At 40.8% G+C, this 17,739-nt stretch overlaps 1 protein-coding gene across 1 annotated transcript in view; it reads left to right on the forward strand.

Moving 5' to 3' along the window:
• Positions 1–17,739, forward strand: part of nalcn (sodium leak channel, non-selective) — a 74,646-nt gene that overhangs the window by 51,164 nt on the left and 5,743 nt on the right. The window contains exons 18-36 of the mRNA XM_034110594.2: positions 3,554–3,690; positions 4,198–4,339; positions 4,448–4,521; positions 5,420–5,521; positions 5,700–5,769; positions 6,067–6,158; positions 6,284–6,406; positions 6,620–6,676; positions 7,242–7,362; positions 7,456–7,587; positions 8,283–8,450; positions 9,184–9,288; positions 9,836–9,942; positions 10,038–10,158; positions 10,273–10,371; positions 10,578–10,671; positions 17,165–17,271; positions 17,407–17,481; positions 17,588–17,707. Coding sequence (XP_033966485.1) covers positions 3,554–3,690; positions 4,198–4,339; positions 4,448–4,521; positions 5,420–5,521; positions 5,700–5,769; positions 6,067–6,158; positions 6,284–6,406; positions 6,620–6,676; positions 7,242–7,362; positions 7,456–7,587; positions 8,283–8,450; positions 9,184–9,288; positions 9,836–9,942; positions 10,038–10,158; positions 10,273–10,371; positions 10,578–10,671; positions 17,165–17,271; positions 17,407–17,481; positions 17,588–17,707 — 2,046 coding nt within the window. The remainder of the gene's footprint in view (positions 1–3,553; positions 3,691–4,197; positions 4,340–4,447; positions 4,522–5,419; positions 5,522–5,699; positions 5,770–6,066; positions 6,159–6,283; positions 6,407–6,619; positions 6,677–7,241; positions 7,363–7,455; positions 7,588–8,282; positions 8,451–9,183; positions 9,289–9,835; positions 9,943–10,037; positions 10,159–10,272; positions 10,372–10,577; positions 10,672–17,164; positions 17,272–17,406; positions 17,482–17,587; positions 17,708–17,739) is intronic.

Raw genomic sequence — 17,739 nt, forward strand, 5'->3', positions numbered from 1 at the left:
CTTGCATTTCTCTGATGCACTTTCACAGGACTGGGCAGAGGGTTCAGATGAATTACACAGTGGGAAAACATGTAGAACTGGTGCTTGTGTTTTTTTTTTTTAAATACTCAGATTACCAGAATTTTTAAAAGAGAGATGTGGATCTTGCCTCTAATGTTTTGAACTGCCATATCCGTGATGTCCAAGTTGTTTTGGTGCAGTTGGAGCATCCGTTCTAAAAGAGTTTAAATTCAATCTTTTGCTGCTTCTTCCAATCAGATTCAGTTTTCTACTTTCTTAGTTTAATTTTCTATTAAAAATGTGTTGATGGACTATATTAAACAGAAAAGGGTAACACCTCCAGATGGAGGAGTTCAGCTAAATGTAGTTGCTACTGCAGCTATCAAATTAAGAAAAGTACTTTGTATGTTATCACACTTGTTACATGGAGGTCTAGATAGAGCAAAGGTGAGCAGGGACTCCATGGAGCGGTGTTATGTGTTTGACCCATGTGTGTCCTGCTAGTTGTCACTCCCCATCGTATTAGACTCTCCAGTCGCTTGTCTGAGTTCATGTTGATGCTGACTGTTGTATCTTCTCCCCATGCTCCCACTGAACTATGGCCATGACTGGATTTGGTCTAATGCTAATGGTCAGCATTAGCTTTTCTCCCTCGCTCACCGTTGGTTAAGGAAAGCTGTGGAAATCCCAGATGGAAAGCTCCCTAGCTTAGCCGAGCCTGCAATTGGCATGAATGGAGGGGGAAGCAGTGGCAGGTCACCTGAATGGGTCTCGAGGCAAAACACATTAGTCTTGGCTCTGTTGTTGTTACACCACTATACACTAAATCTCATCTGTGGCAAGCGAAGCGGTAGTTTTGACTTATCAACCATTCACTGTGATATATAGAGAAACACACACACTCAGGAAAAGTGCTTTTCCTTAAACACTCAAATGTGGAACAACTGATTTGTTTTGCCACACATTGATGATGGCAAACCCTCTAGCAAAGTTGCCTTATCACACATCTATCAAATACAGAGCAACATTAGCATTCATTGGAGCCTTGTGTGTGTCCCCCTGGCTCTTGAAAGTCCAATATACTGGTGTGTTCTTACCACAAGTGATACCTTTCACATAGGCTATCATTAGTGATCCTTTGCTCCTACAAACATATTGATTGCAGCCACTTTAATTACATTGACATATAGAAATATGCTGGGTGCATTTAATTACACAGATGTGCATCTACCTCATTTAAAATATTGTCATGTGCGCACGTAAAGGAGAAAATAAATTATCTTCTATAATACAGCAACACCTCAAACCAAAAGTCAATAGATAATAGATGTTTACTGGTAAGTGCTCTGTTCCTGAGCTCTTCCATGTGTGCTCTAATGATCCTTTGACCAGACAGAAGGCCCAATGTGTTGGCGTGTACAGTTAATGGTTATCTATAGTACCTTACTAGTGCATTTTCTCAACAGGTAAATATTTGTACAGGTTTACACTGCGTCAATAATAGAGGAAACTAAACTTTGGTATTGTAGCAGACAAACACTTCAGAAATTAGCATTCTAAATATTGTTGGTATATTGTGCAATAGCAATCCTACCTAAAAAGATATTCTAAATGTTCCATGGAACAGTGGATTCTAATTTATTTTTCCCATGGTAAATTGAAATGAAATTGACTGCATGGTAGTTGGTTGGTCCCTAGATGCAGTATACAAATAAATAAACAAATATATTGACTTACAGTGTGCAACACCTACGCTACACATTTGTATACATTTGAATAGCAATTCTTTTTTAAATGTTTAGTCTGTTCCTCTCCCCGCAGATCCTCTTTCTCCTCTTTTGGGAAAATAGAAAGGAAGGGAGATGAAGACGGTTTTGAACAATCGGAAGTTGAAAATAAGATTCTTAGACTGGGGCAGTCTTTCATAAAGAGATGTTGAAAGATGCTTCCTGTGGTGGGGAAGAACACCATCTTCTGAGAGTTGGAGATGAAGACATAGATCAACAAAGGACAATACATGGCACAGAAAGTTTTGCTGTCATGGGATACTGCTGCAGATAAGGGTGTAGAGACTTGGCTAAACTGAACATTTCGCTGAGTTGGCCCAATTGATTAGTACCTTTTGGGAATAGTATGGTCCATATAAATCCTGCACTGTATGTGTGCATTCTTGTTTGTGTGTGTTCTGCTTGCTGGGAATTCAGCAACATAATGTGCAGGTACTATTTCGAGATGACTGCAGCACTTTCTGCAACTATCAGCTGGAGAACTGCAGCACTGGAAAGAAGCTCAATATGTTCAATACCACACTGCTGAAGCAGATATAGTGTGCATTGCTTTAAGTCACATTACAACTATAATCTACATGTCTATATGTAATCATCCTTTAAGTTTTGTCTTATACTTTATTTTCTTCTGCATTTCTCTTTTACTTTTATTGGGCTCATGCTCAGTTTCTCTGTTTCTGCTTTTGTTCCTCCCTGTCTATCTTGGGAGACATACTATAGACAGAAAAGCTGGTACATAATTCCATCTTCACAGTATGCCACTCACTTCTCACCCACTCAGGATAAAAAAGCAGCTCCCACATTTTAGTCTGTTAGAAAAAGAAAACGGATAGACAGATTTCCATCCCGTCCTTTGTCGGGTCTCTCCTTCCCACCGGCTGTTATCCCGCAGATGCAAGGGGCTGTTCCAGTCATTCCGGTGCTCACAGTCAGACAAGCGCAGACAGAAAGACCAATACACACCAACAGCGTGGAGGGACGTCTGCATTCGTAGACAGGCAGACAAACGGCATGCCTGACGGAGAAATATTCACCACCGAGCCCAGTCAATATGTTTCACAGCGGTCTCCTGCTCCGAATGATAAGACGCCACTCACCGTTGCCCCAAATGCATTTTATTTCCAAGCCTAATCTGCTTTGCACCAGAGGCTTATCTCCCGGCACCCAGACAGAGAATACCTGCAGGGGATTTCAATCAGCCTCCCTCATATGTAATTAAAAGGAAATAATTGGTTTCATTTCTTTTGTCGTCTTTTTATTTCTCCAACCTGTGCCTGCACTCACGCACATTATTCCAACTGTCGCTACCTTTTCCTTTCTCCATTAACCACTCCAAAGTAATCTTTCCTTTTTCTTTTGTTGCCTTCTCCATTATTTTCTAAAAGTAAGTGGGATCTCATCCTAAATGTGGTTGTCTGTACTGTATTTGCTGTGTGTGTTGTAGGTCAGTGTGTTGCTGCCACCATCAGGCAGAAACATAAAGCTACACTCCTACATCCTCGAATAAAATCTGCATTTCACAGTTGTCTCATGCATTACCAGGCTTAGACTCAAGTGTATTTCTCCATAAATGCCAATGGTTACTTCATGCAGTTCTCAAAAATCCCCAACTTCCCAAACACAAACTACAGTGACAGTGTCCTTATTTCCTTTTGTATCCTGTTGTAATCTCTTCTTCATTCACATCAAGTGGCTGACTTTCCCTTTCAACAGTGTCTTGTCTTGCTGTGCTGTGCCTGAACTGATTCTCTCGCCCCCTCTTTTAGCTCAAGCAAAGTGAAGCCAATGCTGACACCAAAGAGAAGCTCCCTCTACGCCTCAGGATCTTTGAGAAGTTCCCCAACAGACCTCAGATGGTGCAGATCTCCAAGCTCCCGTCTGATTTCACCGTGCCCAGGATAAGGTACGCAGTCACAGACAAATGAACGCATACAGCTCATACTTTTGGGATAACTAAAGTTGAAATATAACACGGCAGTATGAGTGTCAGTTTAATTAAACAAAGTTGGATTACTCTTTTAAATGAAGCTTGACGAAACCAATAAAAAGACAAAATGTTGGCACTTTTTTATTAGCCCTAACAGAAGAAAGACTGGCTCAGCACATTGAACAGTAGTTTGCGAGAACAAGACTGTGACTTGAGCATCTTAAAAGTGTCGATGTTGACACCATTTTTCAGCAGGATCTAACATACTGACAAATATTTCAGATTTGCACCTAACAAATAGTAACCAATTTTGTGTCAGAAAGCTTCTGCGACAATATATTATATCAATTTGCACCATTATAGTTTTTTTTTTATAATATAATGTGGTCATTTCTTCATGTTTAAGCATATCGAGCTCTTAAGTAGGAAACTATGCCATACCATTCATCGTGTATGTGTTTGCTGTATTTTTGTGTACCTTAGGGAGAGTTTTATGAAGCAGTTCATTGATCGTCAACAGCAGGACAACAGTTGTTTGTTCCGGCGTCTCCCCTCTGCATCATCCTCCTCTTGTGACCACTCCAAACGCTCAGCCATCGAAGACAACAAGTATATCGACCAAAAGGTACTTCCACACAAACACAACAATACATTTAAATAGTGTTGTGTTTTTGGAGGGTACACTACAGTAACAAACTATCAACTGATGGACTTTCACTTTGTGCTCTTTCAGCTTCGCAGGTCAATATTTAGCATCCGAGCTCGTAACCTCCTGGAAAAAGAAAATACGATTAATAAAATCCTACGGTAAGACCCGTCTATAGCCCCCAGCATTGTTAAAGTGATTTGCAGGTCAAACGACTTCTACCTTAGAAGTGAGCTGCATTTGGTTCAATTGTATGTTGTTTTTTAAAATAACATTTCAGTGGCTGTAGTTCAATGCGTATTCAGGGCAGCTTTTTATTACATTTTCCTGCTCCACCTTTCAATGTGGTCACAACTCAGGAGATCATAAGATTTTGGATTGACACCATCCTTGGAGACCCCAGCTAGATGTGTATGCATCATCCCTACCATGAAATACTTCCTAATGTGGGTGAACCGAATATTATACATGCATGCATAATATAATGTAGCTATACAATGCTTTAACAGCACTCAGGCTTTGTTAATTCTTCCCTCTCTGTATCACACACACATACACAAGAAGACATACACACAGACCCTCTTCAGACTCATTTACTCGCAATGAGGTACATGGATAATTTGCTGTTCAGCATGGCAGAGCTGGCACTAAGTGTAGATTAGCTTGCCGGCACCATGTCCGATCTGGCTCACTCTCTCCCCCCTCCTTTATCCAGTCCGTCTGAAAGATAGACACCATATCAGTAGTCATAACACGTTCTGTCTGGCCTGCCATCTTCCACACAAACACACAGTTAGGCTCAGAGCTGCACCAATATAGGCAAACACATACACAGTCCAACATACGCAGGCACGCAGGCACGCAGGCATAGAATGATTGGAAACTGTTTCAAAGTAACAGTCTGGATGGCCGCTCACATGGGCCCAGAATGACGATGGTTGAAGATGGCTCCTCAGGTGGGAGGATGGAGCAGCTGTATGTACGGTTGCCAGCTGGTGACCTCACACACTGAATTGTAATCTTCACTTTATTGAGTACAATCCTGTTTGTGTTTCACAGGGCTTGTACCACACAGCGTATGCTAAGTGGATCTATTGAAGGCCAGCCACTTAAAGAACGCTCCATACTCAGTGTCCAGCATCACATTCGGCAGGAGCGCAGGTCTGACCACACACACACACACACACACACACACACACACACACACACACACACACACACACACACACACACACACACACACACACACACACACACACACACACAGAAATGCATGCAACTGCAATCTTACACACCTGCACAGTTCTTTGTTCAGCTGTATGCTCATTTTTATCTGCAGATCTCTGAGACATGGTTCCACTAGTCAGAGGATCAGCCGAGGGAAGTCACTGGAGACACTCACCCAGGATGTGAGCACACACACACACACACACACACACACACACACACACACACACACACTCACTCACTCACTCACTCACTCACTCACTCACTCACTCACTCACTCACTCACTCACTCACTCACTCACTCACTCACTCACTCACTCACTCACTCACTCACTCACTCACTCACTCACTCACTCACTCACACACACGTCCTGACACATTGTACTGTGTGCTTGTACAGTCACACCTTTTGTTGTTTATTAAAACTGCCAATATTCATCATAATTAAGATGCCTGGATTGTCTCTTTTATTTCTCCAGCATTCTAGTACAGTTCGCTATCGTAATGCACAGAGAGAAGACAGTGAGATCAAGATGATCCAAGAAAAGAAAGAACAAGCAGAGATGAAAAGGTATTCTCACACACTTGGACACACTATCACCCTGGAAAGAAAGATTCTGATTAAAGGAAAGTGTGTTGTGCATTCACTACTTGTGTGTAACCTACTGAACTGGTCTTTGTCTCATCTCTGTGTAGAAAAGTCCAGGAAGAGGAATTGAGGGAAAATCATCCTTACTTTGATAAGCCTCTCTTCATCGTGGGGCGGGAGCACCGCTTCAGGAACTTTTGCAGGATGATTGTCCGAGCTCGCTTCAATGCGTAAGATCAGCTATTATCTTTATATGTAATAAGATTCTATTGATAGCGTTTCCTGGCCCAAAATGGTAACAAATTGGACTTAAGCTATTCAGTAAAAAAAATCTGTAAACTCTCTGTTGTACCAATTGTTGCTTTGTTTAATTTGCAGCATACTGGCAACAATGGTTAATGTCTTGTCGAAATGTGATTCCATTTGTATTAATTCATATCTAGATCCAAAACAGACCCCATTACAGGAGCCGTGAAGAACACCAACTACCACCAGCTGTAGTAAGTGTGATGACTTATTGATTCCTTCACTCTTTATTGATCTGTTCATTCTACAACAGTGGAATACTTATTCATTCTGCACCTTATTACCTGCCTGTTGTGCTTGCCAAAAACTGGTGGTAAGGACTGCAAATTGTGAAGTGGAGCGCTGTGAAATAGATTCCACCTATTATGCAGCCTGATCGTAATCCGGCCGAGCGCAGGGTCTGATCATTAAAGTGAGAGGCAGTGCTTTGTATCAGATACTGTTTGGGGCCGGGGGATTTTCACTGACATCTTTCTGTAGGAGAGACGGGCTGCTCACACACACACACACACACACACACACACACACACACACACACACACACACACACACACACACACACACACACACACACACACACGGATTATTTCACTCACTTTCTGATTCCTCTTCTCACAAATCCTCCCTCTGTCTTTGTCTGCTGCTCTCTCTTTTTTATTATCCCTGAGTATTTTCTGGTTTGCAAACCAAATATCTTTCTTGACCTATTTAAAGTGAATATACTATTTCTCTTAAATGTTAATGTGTGTGTGTCTGCAGCGATCTCCTGGGCCTCGTCACCTATTTGGACTGGGTCATGATTGTTGTCACCATCTGCTCCTGTATCTCTATGATGTTTGAATCCCCCTTCACCAGGGTCATGCATGCCCCTTCACTGCAGGTAATAATAAGCAGATGGATCAATGGCTGCATGAGCAAGCGAGCAGATTCATAATTGGACAGATTGTTGATACATCCATGCCCTCTGTTTCAGATCGGGGAGTACGTGTTTGTGATCTTTATGAGCATCGAGCTCAACCTGAAGATCATGGCCGACGGTCTGTTCTTCACCCCCACAGCCGTCATCAGAGACTTCGGAGGAGTCATGGACATCTTCATCTATCTCGTGAGAAAACTCATCCAATATAAACCCTCGGAAAAGCTCTTTAAGCACAAGTCTTTTTTTCCTTTTTCAATTATAGCTGAGAACTATTATTATGTAAATAACAGCAGTGTTGTGGCCTCACTGTCATCCTGTTTATAATGTTCTTTGATTTCTGAAATGTCTGTAATTTACATGTGGTTTATTCAAAAGACAGTTTAAACGTTAGTATATTATTCAGTGGGGTTGCAGTAGAACATGTCTCATGGTTGGTTCTGATAAGGGAATTGGAAAATTGTAACGTTTTTGACATAAATCATGGGCGGTTCTATGAAGGGGGCCAACAGGGGTCAGCCCCCCCTTAACATTGGGCTTGGACCCCCTGTTGCCCCCCTCAGAAAGATAAGTCTATGTAACTGACCAAAATGATGTTACTGAAACAAAATACCAGCATGTTTTTGTTTTGTTTTTTAGTTGTTGTACTATGATTTTATATACGCTAAAATTGTTAAATATCTTGAACACTGTCTTTGTCTCAAATGTCCCACAGTAAATGTGCCCCTCGCTCATAATATCACTGGCCCCCCCGGTTAATTTGGTCTAAAACTGCCTCTGATGTAAATCACATGGTGAACCTGTTGCATGAACACACTGCACGGTCTGTAACATTATTTCTTTCCACTCACCCTCATGGCTGTCCTTGCTGTGTCTCTCTGTAGGTGAGTCTGATCTTTCTGTGCTGGCTGCCCACTGACGTCCCTCCTGAGTCGGGGGCTCAGCTGCTGATGATGCTGCGCAGCCTGCGCCCGCTCAGGATCTTCAAGCTGGTGCCCCAGATGAGGAAGGTGGTGCGGGAGGTCATCAAAGGATTCAAGGAGATTCTGCTGGTTAGTGGTTAGCTATGTACACTTTCCACTTGTGTGTGGTCAAATAGTGCATATATATATATATATATATATTTTGACATCTTTGCATTACAATATTTAAATCTTAGAAGCGAGATTTATGTTAATAATAAAAAAAAACAATGTTCTCTATTGATATGCACTACTGACATTTGCAGATGAATTTGCATAAACATAGCTCAGTCTTGTCCATCTTTAGCTTACTTCTGACCACTCAATCAACAGAACTTAAGGACATTATTTGAAACATACCTGTGTTTCCATTGTCTAGCAGGTAGTTTATTTCTTGGACTTCGGTGCAGTATTTTAAATAAACTTCCAATGAAGATGCTTGAATCCAACACTTTAAAACTGTAAAAATATTTGTAAAAAAATACATATTTTTGAAAAAGGGTTTATGATTTGTAAAACATGTAAAAATACAACCGGAATGTGTACACTAGCATCTTATTCCTCTTTATTGGATTCTGCTGATGTTGTTATCACATTCCCGGCCATTTCTGGGTTTTGATTACCTTTTGCTTTGCCTACCTGTGATGTTATTATATTATCAGAAGCCTCCAGTAATTACTGATTCTCCCCGGGTCTGACTTGGATTTTCACATCAGAAGTCTCTACATGTTGCTGTCTGACATCCTTACCATGCTCTCTAATCTCACAGGCTTATAATTATGTTGAACTGTCCACCTTAAACTCTTGAACGATTCTCTTGCAGGTTTCCATTCTGCTCCTCACACTGATGCTGGTGTTCGCAAGCTTTGGAGTTCAACTGTTCGCCGGAAAGCTTGCAAAGTGCAACGACCCCCATATCCATGTTCGGGTATAGCAAGAAACATAATCTCCTCACTAAACCCCCCTCTCATTGTACGCTCCCTGCTGAGTAAATACAAGGGATATCCAAGTCAAATCAATATTCCAGTGGTTCCTTTTATATACTCCTTTTAGCATGTGCCATATTATATATTATTATATAGAAAACCACTATATGTTTAACAGTATAATGCTCAAACAAGTCTCTACATGTTATTTTTTAATTTTGGCTATTGTTCCTACTAATAATAACATCATTGTACTCACCAAGATTTATGTTGAGAAATAGTATTTTATCCATTAACTTATACATCAATAGAGAAACATATAACCTGTAAAATGTTATGACTTTTTAATTGTTTAAGATGAGGGCTTCTTATTAACGCCACTTATGAATAATTAAAAAATACTGTCCAGTGTTATTGTTATATTATAAGATGGTTTGTTGCTAAATTACTTGTTTAAGTTTTCATACAACATTTATCGTAAAGCACCTCACTAACAGCCACCTCTTTTACTTGTCGTGTGCTTCCTGTAAACTGTGCTGTTGATAATAGGACGATTGCCACGGTATATTCCGGATAAATGTCAGCGTTTCCAAGAACCTCAACTTGAAGCTAAGGCCTGGAGAGAAGAAGCCCGGTTTCTGGGTACCAAGAGTCTGGTATGACTTATTGCTTATTTTTCTTTTATTACTGCCTGATTTATGGTTGTTTTTCTTCAGCCAGTGATTGATGTGTCCACTCTGTCCTTCCCCAGGGCCAACCCTCGTAATTTTAACTTTGACAATGTGGGAAATGCCATGTTGGCTCTGTTTGAAGTGCTGTCCCTCAAAGGCTGGGTGGAGGTCCGAGATGTCATAATTCACAGAGTTGGACCGGTACTGAACCTCTTGTTACTTTGACTTTTTAATCACCGCCATCAAAGAGCTCTTATTACCTCTGACTTCTATTTGATAAGAACTGTGACAGTTGTAATACCTCTGTTTCTGCAGATCCATGGCATCTACATCCATGTCTTTGTGTTTCTGGGATGCATGATTGGACTCACTCTGTTTGTGGGCGTCGTTATTGCAAACTTCAACGAGAATAAGGTGAGAGGCGTTTATAAAGATACAGATCCCTAGGTTTTAAGTTTACTTTGCAGGTGTTTTTTTCTCTTTCTGTTTCAGTAACAAGACTAAACAACAAGACATGAAAGAGCAACGTTGATGCAACAGTTACATTGTATTCATTTTAGACCACCAAGCCAGCAAAAACACCTGCTTCAGTATTCAAAATGTGTGTCTCCCACCGCCAGGGCACTGCTCTCCTAACAGTGGACCAACGGAGATGGGAGGATCTGAAGAGCCGACTGAAAATCGCCCAACCTCTCCACCTGCCCCCCCGCCCAGGTGCTCACACACAAGATAACACACAAAGATATACACCAAATGGTTTAAATTCTGTAAAACCAATCAGTGACAGTCAAAGTATGAAAGTCACGTCTTCCGGTATGTCCACACAGCAGCTTTAGACGAATCTTCCACCGCTTCCAACGCTTCTCTGCCCATTGACTTTGAATGGGGATGACGTCACTTTGCCTCGCTTTTCGCCGAACTGCATTGTGGGGGAGCGAAGCGAAGATTTCCAGGATTTCCAGGATTCAAAAGTTGAGCAATGTTCAACTTTTGAAGCTGAGCTGGAAGCGTCAGCCAATCAAACACGTTTATGCAAATCTGACAGTAGAAGCGCTAGCCAATCAAACCGTGTGTAAGCAGGGAGAACCAGACCGCAGTTCATTTCCTCATATTCCAAACGAGAAATTACGGTAGCAAATCACCCGGTTCTTTACGACCAGAACTATTAACGGGATACAAACCAGAGGAACCAGACATGGAGGGAGGTGGCAGAGACAGTGGGTGAAACTGGTAGGTTTTCGCCTGTTTGGGGAGTTTATATATATATAAATTAGGGCTGTCAGTCGATTAAAATATTTAATCGCGTTTAATCGCATGATTGTCCATAGTTAATCGCGATTAATCGCAAATTAATCGCACATTTTTGATCTGTTCTAAAAGTACCTTAGAGGAATATTTTTCAAGTTTTTAATACTCTTATCAACATATGAGTGGACAAATATGCTTTATGCTAATGTTTATTATCATTTGAACAATGACAAATATTCTCATGAATATTAGACACAACAACCTGGAACCTCTCTCATTCAATACAAATGGGGGGGGGGGGGGGGGTGTGTGTGTGTGTGTGTGTGTGTGTGTGTGTGTGTGTGTGTGTGTGCAACATGTTCTCACTCCCATCCCGTCACATATTGACGGACGGTCAGGGCCCCTCCCCGTCGCTATATTACGTACAGGGTACCCCTTTCCCGTCATTTTCTACGGGCAGGGCGTCCCATAGACCTTCATTGCGGACAGCGGACCCCTTGACCGTCAGGTTTCTATGGGAAGGGCGTCCCATGGACCTTCATTGCGGACAGCGGACCCCTTGACCGTCAGGCTTCTACGGGAAGGGCGTCCCATAGACCTTCATAATGCCTATTTTAAGGTTCATTTGGCCATTAAAATGCGTTTTGATGTCATTGTATACGAGTAATGAGTTTTTATTTCTGATTATTTGTGCAGTACATGTACATGATGTTTAGTTTGCTAGTTATGACGAAGATTACTTCATGAATGTGTACACATTCATGGTTGCTAAGGTGGTTGCTATGGACGCTGCAACAGCTCCCAGACCACGTGATCAACAACAATGGCTGTCCTTCGTGTTATTCTCGGTGGAAAAATGCCTATTTTATGGTTCATTTGGCCATTAAAATGCGTTTTGATGTCATTGTATGCGAGTAATGAGTTTTTATTTCTGATTATTTGTGCAGTACATGTACATGATGTTTAGTTTGCTAGTTATGACGAAGATTACCTTACGTCTGTGAGGAAAATGCATGGGGCTCAGAGCCTCGTATTTTTAAATCTTTTTTTCCTTCTAATTTGTTATTCTTTTCAAAATAACACACTGTTATTTACTCACCAATAACATACAATTATCCTTGCTTTTATTTATTGGTTTAATTCCATAATCTCGGTCTTTTTTGGCGTTCGTCAGGAACTGAATTTAAAAATAAAATAACCGGAAACAGACGTGGGCATTTCGAGCGATTACCCAAGATTCTCAGCTACGCTGATTGGATGTTTTAGCCGCAATGCATGCTGGGATTTGGTGTTTATATTATATGAAATCCGGAAAACATTTGAAAAGACTAAAATAATACTTAATTCCGAGTGCTCTTGCTTTTCTCTTTGAAAGTCATCACATAACGGCATTGTAATACACGGTTCGGCTGCATTAAATATTACAGATCTGCCGTAGTTCTTTATTTATAGCGCCCTGATGATGAGACCTATGGAAAAACTGAAGAAATGCCGCCGAAACTGAATACTTGACGTGGATCATAAATATATCAACAATTAAAAAACTTCTCAATTTCTCTTCACACAATATGTCTCCTTGCAGTATCAACACTAATTCGGCTGACTTTTACATTTGATGTAATTCATAGATAGGTTATATTTACACCATAACGGTGCACAGCTGATAAAAAAGGACTGTAGTTTTTAAAGATATTACTGATTTGAATTGGATTGCATTTTGAATGTAAGAATGTAAATACTGATTCTGAAATAGTATAGCAATATGCTGTAAAATTATGTGAAAGCATGAATAAAACTACACATCTTCAGATGTTGTACATAAGTGTCTGTGTGTACCTTGTGTGCCTAGTGGTTAAAGCACGTTATTGAATTATTGTTTTTATGTGTTATATTTGATTAAAAAAATATTAAGAGTACATATACTTTCATAGGGGGAAAGTAGAAGGTCTGTGATAGAAATATAGAATATAAAAAATCAAGAAGATACTATAAGTGATCTCTTCAATAAAACAGTTTAGTGCAGGATGTACAAAGATATTAATAGGAGGAGGTGCAAAACAGAAAAACGAATTAACCTTTATTTAAACATTAAATAACAGATTACGGTCTTCTTTTAAATAAGAAAAAAACGTTGGGGGTATCTATCTACAGATAAATACAAAGTACTTAACGTCTAATATATTGCTTTCCTGCAATGTTAACTATGTTGAAGCACTTATTTTAACTGATATTATACATATGGATTATACTCTTATGTATGTAGATAGAATAAGAAATGTGCAGAATATGACAGTTTAATGGTGGAGGTACACACATATTGATAGATGTCTTGTACTGCACTGTTGAGGGACCTGTGACCCACGTTTTTCATTCATTTCATAACTACACCGTAAGTTGTGTAAATTATATGTCAATACACCTTTAAAATCTTGAAATCTTGAAAGGAATGTGCAAAATAGCCATAATATATAGTCTTTAATTAACTATTAGTAGAGAATAACGAGTAATTAATATACTTTATTACTCGTTTCCATTAATGTCAATTGCAGATACATGTTTAGTCTTCTCAAGCACAAGTATCAAATATCTCTCCTGATTGTTGGCACTTGACAATCACCTTATCTGAATTTTACTCAGGTGTAACTAAAGTCTGATTTAAGGGTTGTTTATATTTCACATCATTAATCAGAATCTGCAAAGTAACTCAAATAAATGCAGTGGAGTAAAAATACCAGGTTAACCTCTGAATTGTAGTGGAGTAGAATTACAAAGTATCAATGAGCTTTCATGTGGGTATATTAATGCTATATATTGATGCTGCGCATTATGGACAGCGATTTGTATCCATTTATTAATTATATCTTTTACATTTGATAACACCAATGTGTTTAATACTGGCAACTTCTAATTGTGGGAAAACGAAAAAGTTCAGTAGAGACGTCCCATAGAACATTTTGCGAAACACAATAGTGTAGTGTGTAGTTCTGGGGGGGCGTTCGATTCCAGTTTTGGATAGTCTGGCGTGGTTTCGTTCCATTTCACACAGCTGTTTGACGCTGTAACCTTGGCGCACTGCCACTCCAACATCCAATCCCAGACCTAGAAGAGTAATCACGGGAACTGTAGTCCTCAACGATAGCTGGGGATTCTGGGTAGTGTAGTGTCTTCGGCCGTCCTAAACTCAAACATTTTGACAATCGCAATGATGCTCGAACTGTCCCTTATAGGCCTACGTCTGTTTCCGGTTATTTTTATTTTGAAATTCAGTTCCTGACGAACACCAAAAAAGACCGAGATTATGGAATTAAACCAATAAATAAAAGCAAGGATAATTGTATGTTATTGGTGAGTAAATAACAGTGTGTTATTTTGAAAAGAATAACAAATTAGAAGGAAAAAAAGATTTTAAAAATACGAGGCTCTGAGCCCCATGCATTTTCCTCACAGACGTAAGGTAATCTTCGTCATAACTAGCAAACTAAACATCATGTACATGTACTGCACAACTAATCAGAAATAAAAACTCATTACTCGCATACAATGACATCAAAACGCATTTTAACGGCCAAATGAACCTTAAAATAGGCATTATGAAGGTCTATGGACGCCCTGCCCGTAGAAGCCTGACGGGCAAGGGGTCCGCTGTGTCCGCAATGAAGGTCTATGGACACCCTGCCCGTAGAAGCCTGACGGGCAAGGGGTCCGCTGTGTCCGCAATGAAGGTCTATGGGACGCCCTGCCCGTAGAAAATGACGGGAAAGGGGTACCCTGTACGTAATATAGCGACGGGGAGGGGCCCTGACCGTTCGTCAATATGTGTGTGTGTGTGTGTGTGTGTGTGTGTGTGTGTGTGTGTGTGTGTGTGTGTGTGTGTGTGTGTGTGTGTGTGTGTGTGTGTGTGTGTGTGTGTGTGTGTGTGTGTGTGTGTGTGTGTTGGAGCTATGTGCAACTCAAGGCATATGCTCGAACGGGAGCTGCCTGGACGCTGCAATCATGTTGCTGCAATCATGAGTGTGCTGACTTTTCGTACAATGTCCCGCTGTCTGCTTCCTGCATCAAGTCAAGTGCTCGGCGCAGTTGTGTGGATAGAGCGCTCCTCTGTTTTCATTTAAACAGCTCCTTATATCCGTTAGCGCAGCTAGCTAGCACCCGATGATAACAACAACAATGCACTTAAGGTCTCTCGCTCGGGCCACACAGACACACACACTCCCGGTCCTCCCGATGGCCAGTCGGTGCCTGCCGGTGAGCGTGGAAGTGTGGTCTGCCACAAGCGGGCGGCAGGAGCGGGGTTGTCAGCATCAGCTTGTAGATGGTATTTTAAATTCGATGCGCTCTGAAACTACGGGGCGGCCAAGGTAAAAAAATACACATGCGTTAATCGCGTTAAAATAATTAGTGGCGTTAAAAAAAAAGGGCGTTAACGCGTTAACTTACAGCCCTAATATAAATATATATATATTGCTCGCATAAAATCCCCGGGTTTTTTTGCTTTGTATGTCGGGGGCGGGAGATTCATGTGATTGGTTGTTGGTCGCATTGCTCGCAAAAAATCCCCAAGCTGTCAGACACGCCCAGCTCCAAGATTTTCAAGATTTTTGAAAAGCTGCTGTGTGGACGTACCGTTCACGTCGTGTTCCCTGATTGGTGGTGTGGTGTGCCTTTGCATTGTTTTGCAGCACTTTCATGATTAATCCATATTTAATAGTCCTTGTTTTTCATCGAGGATTGATGCCTTGGAGGATTAATCATGACACCCAAATGATGACTAGCAGCAGTAATAAAAAAACGGAACAGGAAGACTGATAACGCGGATATACCAGACACTGAATCATAAATTTCACAGCCCTCGTCAGGGAATTTTTCACTGAATGTATTAACATTTTACATGTTAAAATATACTACCAGTTTTCTACATTTCCAGACGAGTATGAAAGTTGAATACACTTAAAGTTACAGTTCAAGAGCTAAAAACACTACAACCAATATTTGCCACCGACTCAAACTTTATCTTGCTAGCAATTAAATTGGAACACAGGAATAATGAGCATTTGCACTGTTGTTTTTCCTCCTGTGAATAGAGTCGTGGGAATAGATGCATTGCCCTGGAGGCTGTGTGGGAAAATGCTTGTTAGTACAGTTGAGAACTAACAGAAAATCAATGGCTTTAGTTCTAGTAGCAGTGCTGCTGACTCCAGCAGTATCTAGCTGACTTTGATCCACATCCAAAGGCCCTCTGCTCTGGCTCCACTCACTCACTACTGGCAGATCATTACAGCACTGAGGCGGCCTTTACTCCCACGGTTCTAATCAAAGTACTTGCAAGAATTGTTTCTATGCTCTGGAGTCATATTCAATCATGGAGGCTGCCACTGGATGTAACATTCTTAAACGTGTACTTCATGTCCATTAGATATTCAATTCTCTGCTATGATGTGGACACAAGGGACAGTTGACAATTTTGGAAAGCTGTAGAGCAGTGATATTCCTCCTGGGCAAATATAATATAGTATCATTAGGTAAAGTAAGGTTGGCCTTCATTAATAGCCAATCCCATTAGTTCCATCTCATTCCTTTTTAAAACAAGCTTCAGTTTCCTAATGGTCCCATCTTCGGTTTAAGCTACATTTTTGTAGCTGAAATACAGAGTTGGCCAGTAATGTTACAGTAACTGCTAACAATATAAAGGTACATTTTCACTGTGATTGTTAGTTTTGTTTAACCTTTTTCTTGATACAAACCATCTACATGCATTTGAACCCTGCGACACAATGTTGTGTACAAGGAACACACAAACAGTCCATTAGTGCCATCTGCAGGAGAATAAGGGGTACCACCACGAAATAAAGCATCAGCTGACTTTTCAGATGTATGAATTTGATCCCTTACTCTGTCAAAGAGTCCCATGCTGACTGAATGTTAATGCTGAAAATGTTCTGGTCTTTTATCTGCTTGACAGAAAACGGGGGGTTTCGGGCCAAGATGTATGACATTACTCAACACCCCTTCTTTAAACGGGGAATTGCTGTTCTGGTGCTGGCACAGTCGGTGCTTCTCTCAGTCAAGGTAATGCCTCATGTCATTATATTATGTAAATGTGTTATTCACTTTTCCTTTTTTCTATGACTGATTTATTTTGAATGACAAGTTTAAGCAAGCCACCAAATACATATAATATGTGTTAATCTGCTTTTGTTACAGTGGGATGTTAAAGGTGACGCAACATTTCCCCTTGCCACCTTGTCAGTGGTCTTCACCCTTATTTTTGTACTGGAGGTGAGCTCTTTTTTCTACTCATACATCAGTTTTAACATTTGACCATACTTGCGTCCTCTGGGAATAGACGTCTGTCTGATTACTTTGTGTTGCCGTGGTTACCCAGGTGACCATGAAGCTGATAGCCATGTCTCCAGCGGGTTACTGGCAGAGCAGAAGGAATCGCTATGACCTGCTGGTCACAGTCTTGGGCGTCATCTGGATAGTCCTGCACTTTTCCTTACTGGTTAGACAAATTGCTGTCACATTAACGGAACA

The sequence above is a fragment of the Pseudochaenichthys georgianus genome, chromosome 21 (assembly GCF_902827115.2).
Source record: "Pseudochaenichthys georgianus chromosome 21, fPseGeo1.2, whole genome shotgun sequence".
NCBI lineage: Eukaryota > Metazoa > Chordata > Actinopteri > Perciformes > Channichthyidae > Pseudochaenichthys > Pseudochaenichthys georgianus.